Genomic DNA, 17633 nt, shown 5'->3' on the forward strand with positions numbered 1-17633 from the left:
TGGGTTGAGGAATCCCTTGCAAATGAGTTTGTTCCAACGATCTATTGCTAATGATTGCACTGAGTCTTTAAAGCCTGGAGTGCACTGCTGTAGGTATCAAGATAATGATTCCTCCTTTTGGCTGGGCTACTTGGAAACGAGCAGAGGTTTTCTATAGAGAATGAAGCAGCAAACCAAAGTTTTATTGCTTGAGCAGCTCAGGATAACTTTTTCCAAGGCCAGGACTCAGCAGGGGTCCATGAGATGTCCAAATGTCACTGGATTAGATCCCTCTCTGCTGCAGTCAAAGGAAGAGCCAACACTGGTCTCACGGTTGAAGAGCGAGGTCTTAAAGCAGGACCGAGGGTGTGCCTACAAAGCCTCATGATGGAATTCATTTGTTCTACCAAAGTTAATGTGGTAAAGAGCCCAAAACCTGCTTGTTGGCTATACACAGACACCATCTCCCCAGCCCTACAAACACTACTACTGCCCATTAAGAGGTCAAGGCAAAATGCTGATGGTCTCCTAGAGAAGGGTGTGAGTGCAGGACCAGCTGGTTGATATCACCCGAGGTAGGCAGGTGGTCTGAAGTACAACAGAAGGAAATGCCTTTGCACATATGTTTTTTTAATGAGGTGTTAATTGGGCATTGGGTGAGTAGGACAAAGAAGCACAGAGGATGTGGCTTGAGGTTTTGGCTGATGTAAAGCTGGAGGCCTGGAATAAACTGAAAGTGTTTTTTTCCTTTTATTTATTTATATTATTTTTTTACAGCCCCTTCCTGTGATTTCCAACAGGAGAGAGACACCAGGTGGGCAGGCAGCTCTGCTCCAAATCACAGCTGGCTTTGGGGAGCTTTTTTCTGGGCTGGTGATGAGGTCTCCAGGTACTTCTGCCAGTGCTGGCTGTGGAAAGAGAGACCTCTGGGATGCTAGGGTGAAGGTAAGAGGCAATCTGCCTCATCCCCTGCTCTCAGGCAGTAGAGGGAGAGGGGACAGGATGCCCACCCAGGACTAGCTGGGTGGTGCAGGATGTCTCAATATACAGCCCTGGTGCCAATAATTAACACATGTGAGATTGATGAAAGAAACCAATGGGGGATGATTATTTTGCTGCCCACATGAGAGAGCTTTCTCCCTTCCTTCTCCCCCCCAGTCCTACATCTGGTAGTAATTTTGCAGCTCAAAATAGAAAGGAAGTAGAAGAGAGGGGCTTAGCCAAGCTTGGGCCCATTTGAGGAGAATAGAGACAATTTGTTCGCGGGAAACAGAAGGGGTGTTGGGAGGCTGCTTTGTTTTCCACACCACTTGTGTCCTGCTGCAAAGGTGTACTGGTGGTTGATGCTCCCTCCCATGCATTGCCTGGGATCTGGGTGCAGCAGTAAGGGCTGTAAGCCCATGACTATGACTCTTGCATCCTCCAGACCCCTTGAATCAGGTATCTGGAGCAGGAGAAAGAGGATGTGACGTCTATGCTTTCCAATACCTTGTGCTGTAAAATCTTTCTCATAGCTTAACCAGAAGGAAGGAGTCTGGTGGGCTGTCTTCAGCTGCCCCCCTCGTGCGCTCCAAGCCCCAGCCCCGCAGCCAGCGTTGCTGAGGGAACACTCACCGTGCACCTTGGGCACCTTGGCTTTCAGGTGTCGCTCACACTTGGCCTTGGCTTTTAGCAGTAGGAAGATCTGCTCCTCTTTGGTGATGACATCATCAGCATCCACCTGCAGCAACAGGAGAAACGAGGTTAAACCTCAGCATGGGAAGGGCAGTGGGGCACAAGCTTCCTAGACAATGCAGATGATCCAAAGCACAATCTCCATTGCACCGGCAGTTTCTTTCATCAGCCTTGTTCTTCCCATCTCATTTTGCTCACTAATTTGTGTCCAAGCCACACACCCTGCAAGATGCCACATGGAAATATTTGTGTACAAGTCAAAGGAGGTGCACAATGCAGTTGCACACAGCAAACACATGCTTGTACATGGAAGGGGAACAACTTCTTGTGTGGCATGCCTCAGTTTGCAGCTTGGAGGCATGAGGCTACTACCCAAGGGAAAAAAAAAACAAAAACACACACATTCTAGTGAATAACATTGGCACAACATTATTAAACACTGGTTCCTTTGGGACACAGGAGCATAGCTAAATATAACGCTCAGGGTGGCAAAGCAATGCTGTGTTTGCTGGCACCCATCTCTTGGAAAATACTACCTGGGGATAAAAGCTCAAGGGCTTCTTCTCCCTTGAAGAATGACAACCAGGCATCATGAATGCAGTGCTATTTCAAACTCCTCTTTCAGGTCTTCAGCCCCATGGAGTCAGTTCCTATCAATCCTATCGATATCCTTTCTAAATCTGAGAATAAGTGCAGAGGGGCCTGCCCTAGAGAAATCCATGAGCTGACAGCATCTGCCCTGTGACTGAGGGCTCAGGGAAAGAAGGCTGTGAACATCACCCTGGAAGATTTGATTTCACCCCCTCTGTGTTCTGCCTGTAAGGTTTCCAGAGGTCAAGGGACAAGAAGAAGGGATGGGGGAGCAGGGAGAGTGCTTTACCCAGGAGCTACTTTACCCTCCTCTGTTTGCTGCTTGCTGATACACAATGATACAAAGCCCTTTGAGGCTCTTGCTGTTCACAAAAACCATCTTGCTTCATGAAGCTGGCACTTTGCTGTTAGGCAGGGCTGGCCTCTGGAAGCTGGGGTTACACCCATGGGGTAGCCTTGGCCACCAAGTGCTTTGGTTATCATGCCACTAAGAGCTTTGATCTAATGCAATATGGCTGCTCTCATTTCCTCACGTGCCTCTTTGGTACTTGGTTTGTGTCCTGCTCAGGCATCCAGGACCGGTCCTCTCATTGCATCCATTTCCCTAATTTTTTTTGGTCTTGATTAAACTGTAAAAGTGGTAAGAGCGGAGGCCACCTTTCTCTGGACTTCTACAGGACTTAGCACTTGTTCTTAATGGTGTAATTTAACCAAGAACGACTGCTGTACTATTTTATAGAAAGCAACGGTTTTATTGTTATTATTTTTTAATTTATAAACCTATACTGACTGTGCTGGTGAGAGTGGCTGCAGTAAATCTGTTATGCTCATGGCAGCTCTCCACATCCTGATGGATGGAGCAGGTCTAAACCTCAGCCCATAGATGAGGGCCAATCTGTTCTCAAGACTTACTACACATAACATAACGAAGGTTAAGGAAATCCAACTTAGAAGTAAACCCAGGATCTATTTCACATGTGGTCCCACAGAGGGGAACAGTGAATGCTTAAGCAGCTGATGTGCTAACAGACACGCAGATGGATATCTAGATCTGATAAGGGGATCCTGAGTAAAACAGAAGTTACTTTTTCATGCCCTTGGAAAAAATCCACACTAAAATCCTCTTTCAGAAGTGGGAGATGGTTTCAAAACATCAGTATTAATGCAAAATAAAACTATCCCTTTCCAGATGTTTGGCCAGTCCACATTTAAGGCAATATCCAGCATTTAAACTCTTTTATTGGAAACATAAAACCTTTGGGTCAAATCCTGCTGTCATTTGCAGCTGCATGAATCCGGAACGATTCCATCAAAGCCAGAGGAGTTAGTCTGGATTTATAGTGGCTGAATAGAGCAGAATGTGACCTCAGGCATTTCAAGTGATACATCCCTTGTGCGCTTCATCCTCAGCCTCCTTTGGCTATCCTCTGAGAGGGGACAGCTCCTTCCCAGCAGGATGTACGATGTCCTGTCCAGGCCAGGGACATAAAATATTTTTTTTATTTCCCAGAAGCAGAGCTGAGGCACCAAGCTCTGTGCCCAGAGCAGGGTGCAATATCTAGGGCAGGGCTCTGAACTGAAGCTGGCTTTTCAGCTTTCCTGAGCCCTGGAACCAGGGATTACTAGCTTTGTACTTCCAAAACCTGTCAGACTATTCAAAAAAATAAAATAATAAAAACAAATATATATATACTACCCATTTCCTCCCCTCTCCCCAGGCTGATATAAATACTGAGATATGTTTAAGCCATTTTTTTGTGTGTTTCTAGGCAACCTGCTGTAGGTGGCCCTGCTTGAACAGGGGTCTCAGACCAGATGGCCTCCAGAAGTCCCCTCCAACCTCAACCATTTTGTGATTCCCCTGGTTGAGGAAGATGAAACATGCATGTAAAGATATACATGAGTAAGAACAGAGATTTTCATTGAATCCTCTGGCTTAAAGGAGATGAGTCTCCCTCAAGAGAGGTGGAAAGCTCTGTCCCTCATGGCATCCTTCTGGACAAGTTGTGAGATCAAAGAGGTTCACACTGTGCTGAGTGAAGAACTGGTTGACTGCAGAGCTCAAAGCGTGGTGGTGAGTGGGGCTGCTTCTGGGGCTCTGAGTGATCAACAGTCTGAAATGCCTAAAAACTATTTGTCGTGAGGGTGGTCAGACACTGGAACAGGCTTCCTAGTGGGGCAGTTGATGCCACATGACTGTCATTGTTCAAGAGGTATTTGGATACTGCACTCGATAATATACTTTAACATTTAGTTAGCCCTGAAGAGGCCAGGCAGTTGGACTAGATGATCTCTTCCGACTAAACTATTCTATTATATTTAAAGAAAATCTGAAATGCCATTCTTTCACTGTTTAACTCACGTCAAACACCTAAGAAGCAAAACTCGTCTGACTGCAGCTGAGACAGGATAGGATGACCGACTCAGAGCCACCTCTACTTTCTCATGCTTCACCATGCTGACTCTCCAGCCCTTGCCCACCCTCTTGCTGGGACATTTCAGCACATCAGCCCTGCTGAAAGCTCTCCAGAAACAGAGAACGAGCAGAATGCTGCCAGATCAGGCACAGAAGTGGCTCGGATTTGGTTAAGGGCTGGTACACAGGATAGGGCAGACAACCACAGCTAGACACTGTAGAGCAGCTTTGGACCTGCCAGATGCTGGAGCACCTTTAGTTCAGTGCCACTTTTTTTTTTTTTAAATTATTATTATTTTCTGTGCACTTGATTTTATTGCTCTGTATCTTCTGATCTGAAGACAATGCTGCACTCTTCATCTTTCTAGCCTGGTTCTAAGATTAAAAAGGAATCAACAGGAACATTTTCATTGCAACACAGGTGTAGTCGTGAAATTAGACGTATTTGGATCAGGCTTGGCAAAACTTCCTCTTTGACAAACAACCTTGATACCTGATCCAAATATGCCATGGGATGGCCTCACTGCCCTGGAGTAGATTTGAATCCTTAGGGTTGGAAGAGAGACAGGACTAAATATATGTGAATGAGAGGTGTCTAAAATATGGAGTGGTGCAGAAAAGGGAAAGGGTGGTACTTAATCACACCTTATCAGGATTTGAGCACAGAGAGGCACAACATAGAGAGATCACAGCATAAGAGAAACAGAAGAATGATGTATCTAAGTTATATGAACAGATTCAAAACAGAACTAGACAAATTAATGAAGGACAAATCCCTCAGTGGCTGTTAAACACCGTTGCCTAACATGCAAATTTTGATGCAGGGAGGTCTTGAACTGCTGACTGCCGAATGCTGGAAGGTGACAGCCATAAGAGCTCTCTCCTTCTCTAAACATCCTAAACTGACAGCTCTGGGAGTGCTCTGTCAGAGCAGAAGGTCAACTCAATAAGGCTATTTTTTACATTCCTATAGGCCCTCTATTTTTCCAAGGTAAGAGAAACATCCATGCCCTGCTGTGCATCCAGATAGATGAATATACATTTAGGGCACGGTCCATTGTGGCACACTCAGCATAATCTGCTTTAATTATTCTGTACACCTGCTCTTCAGGACCAGGGAAAGTCAACTAGGAGCAGATGCTAGAAGTGTTCCTTCCAAGCAAACACTGTAGCCACAACCCATACAGATTTAATTACCCATTTTTACAAAGAACCTCTGCTCCAGCCTGGAGGCCACCTATTTGTAACTCAGTACTTCTCACCTTCTGATTCTCTAGACAACCACTAGTCAGGCAAAAAGAACAAGTATCATACCTTGTAAATGCAAAAACCTGCCTTGCTGGCTAACTGAGGACATCCACAACAGCATTTACCCATCTAAGACTGTCATGAAGGGTTCCCCCTTATAGTCCTTAGAGATTTAGCTGCAGAGATCACCTGAGATTAATTCCATGGTCAAGCCACCACCTAACACAAGTCAGATCAGCTGTGCCTTTTTTTTTTTTTTTTTTTCCTTCAACAACCATAAATGGACACAACTCAGATAAAGATATCTTTTTTCTTTTTTCTTTTTTTTTTTTTTAAATTAAATTTAATTTATTTTAATTATTTTTGAGTCTGAAGCAAAGAGAGCACTTCCTACTCCAGAGTTTTTCCAGGTGGATTGGTGGTATCCTCTCATTTCCTGGTGGTTAGGGTCATAGGCTATACCACTGTCCTTTTTTATGTACTGATTCCATCTGCACAATGTTTCTTCCATACATTGGACAATGGATGCAAAGAAAATCATTTTTTAGAGATTCTCAGAAAACCTTTCTGGTGGGGCAATTTAAATTGCTATTTAAGTTTGGTTTGATTTCAGGATGAAGCATACCTCTTTCATAGTAGAAGCAAAATACATTATATAAATAAAACAAAAACATCTTTGTAAAACATGTAATTGCTGGAAATTTCCACATGAGGTGAAAGAATTTCCAAATTACTACTAGTCTTATTGGCTTGATAAGAAATGTGGATTCCGTTCAAGAGCTGGGGACATGGACACTTTGACAGCTCTGGACCCCTGGAATGACTGCAAAAGTGAGTCCCTGATTCCAATGTAGGTGATGCAATAGGAGCAGCCACAAATCTTTATTTATGAAATACCTGAAATATTCAGAAGCTTGAAGGAAGCTTTGATTGTGTTTCCTAAGAATTTAATGGAAACTGTGCCTTCTCAAGAAAATCCAGTTCTGGTTGTTTCTATCACAAAATGGTGAAACTCAAGCACTTAGAAAAAAAAACAGACAAGTTCAATGGTTGGACCAACACTAAAGGCAAGTGTGGAAAGAAGGACTCACATCCCTGCCTGATTTGTTCAGCTGCACTACCTCTTTCTTTTTTCATGACAAGGTGCCCATCTCAGACTTGTATCTTCTCTCCCACAGGCCGTTATTTCTTGTTTTTAAGCACTTTCCAAGCCTTGATTCATCACAGAAGGGACCCCAAACCTCTGTCCATGCTTACACCACAGAATTAAAACTTTTGATGACAGCAATACGCCCCATTGAAACCATAGGTGAGTTTAAGGCTGAGTTGTTAGGGGTGGTTTGAGTCCCTAAAGGGTGCAAATTGCCAAGTTCCAGGCAGCAGCTTTGATTTTACTCCCAGAGCATCTTGCGCTAAAGATGATTGCCCTGAAGAGGGAGAGCTTTGGGCAGCTGGAGTCTGTAGTAACTGGCCACCTGAGCAGAGCCGACAAGTTCTGCAGCAGCAAGGAGCAGAGGTTTTGCTGGCTTGAGCTCCGGGAGCAAGAGAAACATCTGAGGGAAGTCAGAAGTAGTGTCAGAGCTAGGTACATCTCCCAGATCTAACTGTATGGAAGGATGAGGTCAGCGTGCCCCTGCAGAAGGTAATCACTGCAGAAGATCTGACAGCAAATCCCTTTCCACGAGACTTCCCTGACTTGCTTCAGCACAAATTCCTGCACTGAGCTGACTTGGCGCCACAGTTATACGAGTTCAAAGACACAGACAGGCCCGGCGGTGCACAGGTGGGTGCAGGAGGACAGCTTTGCCCTGTGCTCCTGCCCTTACAGGCTGGGTGCAGCTGGGTGGGATGGGGAGTCCTCTCTGGCCTTCCCAATTTTGCAAGAAAAATGCATCTTCTACTTTTTCTCAAAGGTTCTCACCTCTTGGCTTCCCAGCACTGTTTTTATTTTTATTTTTTTATTTTTTTTTGTCAGAAAAATTTCCTTGCGGAGAAACAATCTAGGAATATTTTCTCTCCCCTTTGTTCAGAGAAAGCAAAAATGCAGAGCAGGAGACAGGCCAAGCAGGGAAGGGTGAAATGACAATGCTATCCAGAGCCTGTCAAATCGGTTTTCATTCTTTTTCTTTCCTTTTTTTTTTTTTTTTTTTTTCCCTTGCCCCCAGAGGAGGCCATAGGGTAATTATGATAATGTTTTCTGGTATTTCCATTTCATTGGCTGATCTCCCAGCCACTAAAGTAAACCCCAAATCTCACCGGGGAGGTCATATTCATCCTTGTTTATGGGACTCATTTTCAGAAATAACACTATCCTTTTTGTGAAACTTCCCTGGCAGCAGCTCAAAAAATAGCTAAAGGCAAACAGATTCCTTGGTCAGGGTTGAGAGCATCACAGCTGCTGGATGGGCCCAATGCAAGGGATTGCTGGTGATCACCCTCCTGGATGGCAGTACCCCAGGTAATTGCCAGTGTGAAGCAGAAAGAGGGTGCAGGTGGCAGGGGGGCATGAGAAGGAAGGGGAGAAGGTAAGTGTGAAAATGAAAGCACCGGTGCTGGTGATCTGGAGGCAAAAGAGAGGTCCCGAGGACGCTGGAACAGGGCAGGACCGAGGGCAGCACAGCGGGGATTCAGCTGCCTTTGACATAGCCTTCGGCATGGAGTGAGGCAATCTGGGTCAGCAAGGAGCTCGTGGTGGGGTGGGATCAGAGGCAGGAAGATGCGGCAGCATGCGGGTCGTCGGGAACACAAGGCATCGCACGAGGACGGGGCAAACACTGAGATCCTGACACCTGTTTATTTATTCATTATTTATTTATTTACTTATTTTTATTGAATGGCATTTAGGTGAGAAGGGATAGATGCTCTCGGTTCTTGTGTGATCGGGTTTAGATACCTAGTTGTCCCCTCTGTTTTCCCCTACACTTCCACAAGTATTTCTACAGGCCTGCATCTCCTGGCCACCGTTCCCTGCTGATTTACTGAGGTCCGGATGAACCCTGTCAAGTATGGAAAGACCAGGGATTTGTATATGGTGTCTTGGACAAAATGTACCTTGTGAAATCTCTGTTATTTAGATCTGCTGCCAGGCCCAAAGCAAAATAGGGTGTATACGGATATATACTCGTGGATATACAGAGCAAATACAGATAAGCAGTGCTTATTCTCCTACAATTTGAGCAACACTGGGTTTGCCCATTGCCCAGACAGTTTAATTCCCTTTCCTCACTTACTGTTACCTCCATGCATCTTTTCCTCTGACTGCCCATGTGTTATCATCACCTGGGTATAAAAACAACACGAAAAAACAGCAACAAAACGCACTGGGGGAGAGCAGGGAGTGGGGCTTGCTCTGCCCTGAGGGACTCAGTTAAACTGAATAGGCATTATTTCCAACATTAGAAAAAAAAATGTGGTTTGCAACCTATTTCCTGTCAGGTTAATGCTGGAAAGATTTAAAAATAAATAAAGCTGGAGTGCCAGTTGGCCGAGATGGAGATACAGTAGCAGAAGCAGCAGAGGCACGCTCCACTGCCAGCAGCTAATGGCAAAAGCTCCGGGAGTGGAGCTGTGGTTTGCTCGGACACCGGGGTGGCGAGGAAGATGGTGGGAGGAAGGTCAGGTCCTCGCAGGAGACCCTGGCCTCAGATCCAGGCGTGAGAAGGGAGACTTTACGTCCCCGTGATGCTGGGCGTGTGTGGGATGTGTGTTGTGGTGGTGGGACCGAGCGCTCATCCCTCAGGTGTGTGCAGAGCGGGGTTAAAGCAGCAATAAAGCACAGGTCTTGGTGGGGCTGAGCATCGACATCCCCACCCGGGGTGGGACCAGGCAGGGGGCCCTCTTCTTGTCCCCAAGCTCTGCTGTGCCCCATGATGGCCGAGCACCCGTCTCTCTCAGCACCCTTCATGGTGCTAGAGCGATGGCAGGAATTCAGATCGGAGGGAATTGGGTGGGTGGGTGCTGAGATGAGCCCTCTGCGCTGCTGTCCTGCCCTGTCGGTGTGTGTCCCTCGCCCCATCCCACCTGCAGATGACAGAAATCGACCTCCAGAGATTGTCTTTTGGGTGAGGACTGAGGTTATAAAGACTGGGCTGGGACAATGAAATCAACAGGGCTTGAGTACAGAAGGGTAAAGGAGGGGGATACCCAAGAGGGACCCAGCTTTGAAGGGGATGGGGGAAGGAGAGCTGTTGTGAACGAAAGGCAGAGCTGGTTGAATCCTGATGAAACAGCATGCTGGGAGCTGTGGAAGCATGGAAAGCTTAGTACACAAGCTGCTCTGCCCTCTACCTGCTTTTCCCAGTCTCACAGAGGGTCAATGAAGTCGGTGGTTTTGCCTTAATCCCTTGACCACATCACCCAAACCACCGCCTGCTCCAGGGCAGCAGCAGGACCTGCTCCGGCCAGCTGGGCTCGGGGACCCTGCCCTGCACCCACAGACAGCCCAACAGCCCCCTGTGGTGCTCAGGGCTCTCTGCCCTTCCCAGAGCTTCCCCGACCAGGCTGGTGGATCCCTGCTCTTCTTCCTACCCTCAGAGCCAGGTCTCCCATGGCTAGGAGGTGACCACGCACCTGAGGTGCTCACCTTCCTATTTCTCAGTGCCTTGATGCCCTGCCAAGAGAAGGACTTGCTCCTTCCCTCAATCATAAATCCATCTTTGCCCTTGTGTAACGCAGTCCAGCTCTCAGCATGGATTTCCCATGACTGCTGTAATAAGAAAGATGGCAGTGAATAGGAAAGAAGAAAATTAGGCATGGAAAGATGCTGTGCAGAACTGAGAAGGTCTCATCTCATCATGACATTTAAAGCTCCATGATATCTACCAAAGGCCAAGTGAGGGCACAATTTCTTGAGTTTCTGCTACGAAAGGATGCTGGCCCTGTGAGAATCCATTGTCCATGTCATACCACGTCCATGCCATACATCACCATCACTGGTGAATGCATTTGCACGTGCTGCATGGGCACACACAATTTGTCATCACAGGGATGGGTAGAGGACACATCTGGTCCTGCAGCACGTATGTCTGCTGTTCCTTGGGGAATAGAACACTCTGATTTGGTCTCATTGATGCCCTTCCAATCCCATTTACTCTCACTTTGCCTTTGGGAAGCCTCATCCCTCAAGCGGCACAAGCAGAGGAAGAAGAAAGTCTGCTTGGACAAAGCACAACTTGCAGACTCATCATAACTCATGCCACAGGGAATTAACTGATCTGAACAAAGGTGTCCACTACATTTGACGATAATAGCAGAAGATTTTTTGGGGATGAGGTGGTGCCATGACAGCAATAGAAGAGACCCTTTATCATCCTTGTCACTTCCAGACTCTTGAAGATGATTACCTGTATGGCTATCCTTCCTTAGCTATCCTGCCATGTAAATGCCCCTCTTACTAAGTGAGCTCATGATTTACGGTCAGCACATACAATTCATCAAGGGGAACTGACATTTATGGTACATTTCCAGGACATGGAGTTTTAGGAGAACATCTGTCTCACCAAAATTATTGCCTGCTTTCCTGCTTTACATCCCTGGAGCAAACGAGGTGGAACCCAGGAGGCTGAGCTATGAAAAATTCCTTCCAAGCAAGGAGAAAACCCATGACGTGCTTATCTGTGCTATCCAAGCAGAGGTGGTCTTCCTGTTAATTAGAAGACGGAGCTGGTGTAGAGAGGTCGGTAGCGATCAGTACGGATTTGAGTTACTTTCTTGGGTCATAAATAACACACATTACACTCCTCACTTGTGCAACAGGATTCCTGTAGTCAGGAATGATGAATCCCAACCTAAAGCTCATGTCTAAAACATTCAGATGAATCACACCCTAAAACTGTCAGGTCTCCCTTCTGACTGCAGTGGGTCCAGACAAGGCATCTGCAGATCATCTCCAATGAGGTGAGACATACCTGAGTGCCTCGGCTGGGTGGCCAAGCTTGAGAGCTCGACCCAAGGGCTGTCCCCTCTGCAGAGGGGCTGTTAGGCTTGGACCCAAGCTAGGAAAGCATGTCTGGGCTCCCTGAGCTGCCAGAGGGGTGCAGGATTGCTCCTGGGTGCCTACGTAGCAAACACGAAGCTGAATGTGATGCTTGACCCTCCCGCGACTTGGGGTCCTGTTGTTGGCTACTAATGGAGCCCCGTGTCTGTGCCCGGCTGGCTAAAAAATCGGGGGGCTGTGAAAGACAGAGGAGGTCACTCTGACACTGCTCTGTGATTTACCTTGGTTCACAGCAGTACATTTCTTTCATCTTTAGGGGATGATACAATGAAGTGTGCTAGGAGATCCCACCCCGTTTCCCAGCGTGTGGGCATAGCTGCAGTGCTGGCTTCTCTTTCTTCTCTCCTCATCCTTCAGAAGCAGATGGTTTTATTTGGGATCATACCTTGCTGTCTACAGTGTTCATTTTATTTTTCCTTTCACATTTCATTTTGTAAGTGTTTCAGAGCATGGGTAGAAATCTGATGGGCCAGGGAAATGGGAACCACGCAGACCTCTCCTTCCCATGCTCTTGGGAATCTTCTGCAAGGAGGATCTGCATACAGACCCAGCTGCCCAAATAGACACTGCTGTGGCCTTTCAGAGCTTACTGACTCCATGCTCTCTGTGGTCCTGAGATGGTTTAAATGTCCCTTTGGACAGAGCAGTAGAAGGGACAGTACCTTTCTTGGTTCTCCATGAGGAAGTTTGACTCCTTTCACTTTGCCCAGCTCCCTCACACCTCTCAAAACCAATTCCTTCTTTCGGATTTCTCTCCTCATTCTCAAAACTTTGCAGGAGGATTTTTTTAAAGCCTTGCTAGGAATAACCTCCCTGGGTGAGGGAGCTGGAGCTCAGTGCCCCCCTCCGGCCCTCAGACAGACAAGGCAGATGGTTGCCATCAGCTGGGCCAAGGATGCAAACAGAGCTGTCTTAACACACTCCGACACATATTCTCTTGTTATCCTCCCATGGTGGAAATTGCTGATAAGAAGAGCAGGAGAATCATCTATATTAAATCATGAGATTAGATCTCTAGGAAAAGAGCACTTTTTTCTTTTTTTCTTTTTTTCTTTTTTTTCTTTTATTTCTGGTATAAACAGCAAAGGCACCGGGGGTTTGAAAGCACGGTATGCCTCGGGGGAGTGTGCTGGGGAGGAGGATGCCAACAGCCTTCACTTTGCTCTCCAAAGTAAACAGAAACTGGATTATCTCCATTTCACAACTAATTGCTCTTGCTTGTCTGTAACCAGGTCAATAGCATTTACGCTTAAGAATGAAAAGACTCCCACTAGAGTGTCTAATTGAAAGCCATTTAGGAGCAATTAAAAGAACAATCCAGGAATAAACACCTGCTTTTTAAGCAGTAATAACAGCAGATAACATTCTGGTAACTTTGGTCCATGACTACTAATAAGAGGTGTGCCACTGTCTTGCATTGGCAGCCTTTAAGGGTAGTTATGATCAAAATTAGACAAGATGCAGCTTTCTGCAAAGAAATATCAAACATTGTATATGTTGATCTGATTGCACACAAATATCTTTGGTTTTCTTTCCAACACAAACAAACTTTTCCAACACGGCTTGTGAAATAGTCATTACAAAGTCGAATGTAACACCATTAAATACGAAATGTTCCCCCCAAGAGTATCTGTGGAGTGAAAATCATATTCTTTCTATTATTTTCCACGGAAGTGACAAGCATCCCAGATTTGATGAGAGGTGCACAGGTAAGAAAACCAGACGTCTCCAGCTTTGCATCCCCTGCATTGCAGGGAGGGACTGCGCGGCCATGGGGTGAGCTAAATCAGCGGTCTGTTCTGATGGAAGGATCTTATTCTGGGTGAAGGGGTGGGTTATTTTCTATTTCAATTTCTATTTTCTTGTCAGATTCAGGTTGGAAGGGACCTCAGGACCTCACCTACTCCAAACTAATGCCCAAAGCAGGATAAGCAACGAGACTGTCTAGCTGGGCTTTATGCAGTCAGGTCTGCAAACGAATTACACTACAAGCATGCAATGCAGAAGAAGAGGGGAGCTATGACTGGGGGTGAGGTGGAAAAGGGGGGGGCAGGGAGAAAATCCCTTCAGCATCAGCTCGCTGTCACATCCAGTTAGGTGTCCTGCACCCTCCAGACGGCTGACCTTCAGATGACCAGAGCCTTCTGCAGAGCTGCTGCCCCTCTTGTCCGAGTAGCACTGACAAGGCTGTCATTCGGGGTTGAAAAAGAAGCAAAGTGAAGAGCCAGCACTTGTTCCAGGCTCTGAGACACCCCTTCCTCCTCCTCTCACTTTTTTTTTTTTTTTTTTTTTTTTCCATGCATATTTCTACTTGCCCAACAGTTTTCTCCTTACTTCTCTGCGCTCATGACCCACCATGTCATCAGGGGGCACAAACTGTCAAATTCTTTTTATTTTCTTAGTCCACAGCCACAAGGAGTGATGTCTTTTCTTTATTGCTTTCCTCTGAGGTGAGCAAGCAGCTGCCTTAGATTTCAATGAGAAATGCCCAGACCTGGGCAAAACAGACAAGAGCTCAAGGGTTGGCTGAGTCCCCTGGAGATGTTATCTGGCAAAGATATCTGGTCCTCCTGGCCTGAAGGGAGAAATGGGATTCAGAGCCAGAATAACTCCTTGCCCCTAGTTTTGGGGCAACCATTCATGCTCTCCAAGGGTGCCTGACTACTGGATCCAGTGAAAGATCAGCTCAGACTCTGAAATATTTTGCTGTGATCTGCTCTCAGGGCTGCTCACCCCTCCTTCTCCTCTGGTGAAGGCCCACCTGCACGACCCAAGGGAATCCCCAGTGGTGCACATGCAGGAAACCGACAGCAAAGGATTAGTCTCTCCAGGACAAGCAATTCAAACTTCCCAAATAAATATCCTTGTCCTTGTCACAGGAAATGCTGGGACTTTGGAAAGGTCCCAGGGGTAGCCGATGTGGACTGTAGCCCACCATCTCCAACAGCAACCCCAAACTGCTGCGCTTTTTGCTGGGCTATGAACTGAGTCTAAAGAAGTCCCTGTGAGGCACCGGAGGGAGCCTGGACCTGGTTATGACTCCCAGGACCCCATCCACAGTGCCAGTCCATGACCATCCTGCCAACAACAGCTGCTGAGTCCCAGGTCAGATATCAACCAGAGCTTCCTCTTCTGCATGCACGATCCATGCTGTTGGGTTATTTTAGCAGTCAGGTCAGGTGCTGCATGAAAGACAGCCCTGATAACCCAAAGCCCTCTCTTCTGTGAATGCATTCATCAAACAGACTCCTCGTGCTCAGACATTTCAGGGCCCAGATGCTGCTGGCCACCAGGCTTGTCTCTCAGATGGAGGCCAGACAGTGGTGCATCAGATGCCTCTGCCTTTTATCCCTTCCTAGAAGTGGGAAGCAGCACTATTGGGATGCCGCTTCAGCATCACATTAGTTCAGCTTGCCTTTCCTTGTGCAACCACATGTGTGCAAAGCAGCTAGGAAGCAGCCTCTGCCTACAAAGGACCTGAGAGTCTGGGTCTAGGGTGCATGACCCTACACGTGTTTTGATTTTTCCAGCTTTTTCCATTTTTTTTCCATTTTTTTCCATTTTTTTTTTTTTCCAGTTTTGATTTTTTCCAGCTTTTTCATACAGGATCCCGACTCCCAGATTTGGACCTGCAATTGCTTTTTCACCGAGGTTTCAATCTGCTGATGAGATTGAATGGTTATTGCAGACACCCATGAGGATTTCTCAGGAAGTAATATTCTGTAGGCTGCTCACTTCAAGTAATGGACAAGCCCAGCTGGAGATGATTTTGCGTGGCATTATTTTTGGCAAGTGCAACCGCAGCATCACCCAGATCACTGAGCAATCCAGGGCAGAGCTGAGGTGCATCTAGGAGGGCTCTGGGCAGAAAAGGCAGAGTGACGGGGAGAGCAGCACCAGGCTGGAAGATAAGTGCATTGTGCTCTTGGTGCACTGACTGCATGGACTAGAGCTCCGTATAAAGGAACTGCACTGAGGACATCCCCGCTGAGTCCCTTATTAAGTTACCTTACGGTCATGTGTGTTAGACCTCAAATGGCTCGGTACTGCCAGCCAAAAGGGAGATGAGATCCGCAGGTAGCTCCGAGCCCAGACAGCCCCCAAGGGCAATTCAGGGAGCGGAGCGGAGGCTGGAGCTGGGAGCAGAGCACGCGTGGCCTCAGGCACCTGGTACCGAGTGGCATGGGCTCGCAGCTACCGAGCTGCTTGGTTCGGATCCCAAACCACAGCTCAGCATCCGCGGGGCAGAGCACTGCCCAAGAGGCTAAGCATCCTCAGCAGGGAGTGCAGGGTGACCCAGCCTTGCGGGGCTGAATTAGAGGTGTGCACATACCTGTGCATACACAGAGCACACAAGTGCCAGCATGCATCTGCATCACTGGGAGGGAATGCCATTGAAAAGTGAGCGCAGGACATGGCCTTTTTGCCTCAGTTTCCCCCAGGCACAGCAAACTTCACCTTTCCTTGCCTTATCTGTTTTGGCCACCTCTGTGTGCACGTATGTCTCACTGGGGCAGGGAGAGAAGAAATGGCAGATTTTGGAGCAGGCCCCTGCAATGATCAGCAGCGAGCTGGAGGAGCACTCACCTCTCTTCCACTGGTGTCAGGGAGAACTCTGCTTGTGACGGGAGCAAGGAAACAGCTCCTGCAGCCCTCACGTTGGCAAATCATCAGCCTTTTTGCTAGAAAGCTTGACTGAATTTCCAGTACAGCAGCTCAAGGCCATGCTGTGATTGATTCCTTTTTTGCCTTTTTTTTTTTTTTTTTTTTTTTTGGCCTGTTTACTTTTTAATTTATTTTTCCCTTTCCAAAGTGTCATCTATTCATCTTACAGCAGGCTGCTGAGCCCTGATCAAGCACAGGATCACACGACGGCTCATGCAGCCCATGAATTTTGTGAGAGAGGCAAAGACTTGGCACGTCATCCCTACTACAGCGTGGTGACCCGGGACACCAAAGCCCCCAGGTCAGGCTAACCTGCTCCTTCCCACAGCCCTGTGTGCAGTTTGCTCTCTCGGTGCCAAACATCCAGATGCGTCCAGCCTCCAATCCCAGAAATTCCCCAGCCAGAGCCACACGCAGACGTAGCAGAGAGACAGCGCCGAGCTGGCTTGGTCCAGCCCTCTGTTCTTCTCTCCCATCTGGGGAAGAGGTCAGCTGTGAGTTAAAGTCATTCTTCCCATCTCTGATGCCCAGTAAAGAGGCTCGGTGGATGCTCCTGAGACCTTTCTGCTACAAACAGTCACCCCACATCCCTCAGCCCGCTGCCCCAGTGCTGGGATTCGCTCAGGTCACGTCTGCCGGTGCGATGCTACCGCAGGGAGGCAAAATATTTGTGCCCTGTGTGAGCTGTGCCAAGGCTGCGGGCCGGGCAGGTATGGGCTGGATGCCATCTCCTCCTCCGCTCTGCATGTGCCAGCGGCCGCAGCCGAAAGCAGAGAAACCTTGGTGGTGGCTCAGGTAGCTCACAGCACAGCCGCAGTGCTGCTCGCCCTGGGGTGCACCTCCACGTACCCGATGGTGACCTATGCAAGGTTACCGATAACTAGGGTTAGGGTTAGGGTTAGGATTAGGGTTAGTATCACCCGTAACCTACACGAGGGACCACACTGCCCATTTAATGTTAGACAGAGCTGTGAGCCAGGGACTTTTTCAGTTTTTGTATCACTTGCAGAGGCTGGGTCTCAGACTCACTGCTGCTCCAGGGCTGAAATCAGAACTCACGGGACA

At 47.5% G+C, this 17633-nt stretch overlaps 1 protein-coding gene across 2 annotated transcripts in view; it reads right to left on the bottom strand.

The window, feature by feature from the left end:
• PTH1R (parathyroid hormone 1 receptor) overlaps window positions 1–17633 on the bottom strand; it is a 113798-nt gene that overhangs the window by 51492 nt on the left and 44673 nt on the right. Inside the window, exons 1-2 of one of the 2 annotated variants that reach the window (XM_035316857.1) lie at window positions 5975–9538; window positions 1594–1699 (exon numbers count right to left, since the gene is read on the bottom strand). In XM_035316857.1, the coding sequence (XP_035172748.1) occupies window positions 1594–1699; window positions 5975–6037 (169 nt within the window). In that variant the 5' untranslated portion in view covers window positions 6038–9538. Of the gene's footprint in view, window positions 1–1593; window positions 1700–5974; window positions 9539–17633 lie in introns of those variants that run through there. The other variant, XM_035316856.1, reaches the window with a different exon arrangement.

The sequence above is a fragment of the Oxyura jamaicensis genome, chromosome 2, assembly GCF_011077185.1.
Source record: "Oxyura jamaicensis isolate SHBP4307 breed ruddy duck chromosome 2, BPBGC_Ojam_1.0, whole genome shotgun sequence".
Classification (NCBI taxonomy): domain Eukaryota; kingdom Metazoa; phylum Chordata; class Aves; order Anseriformes; family Anatidae; genus Oxyura; species Oxyura jamaicensis.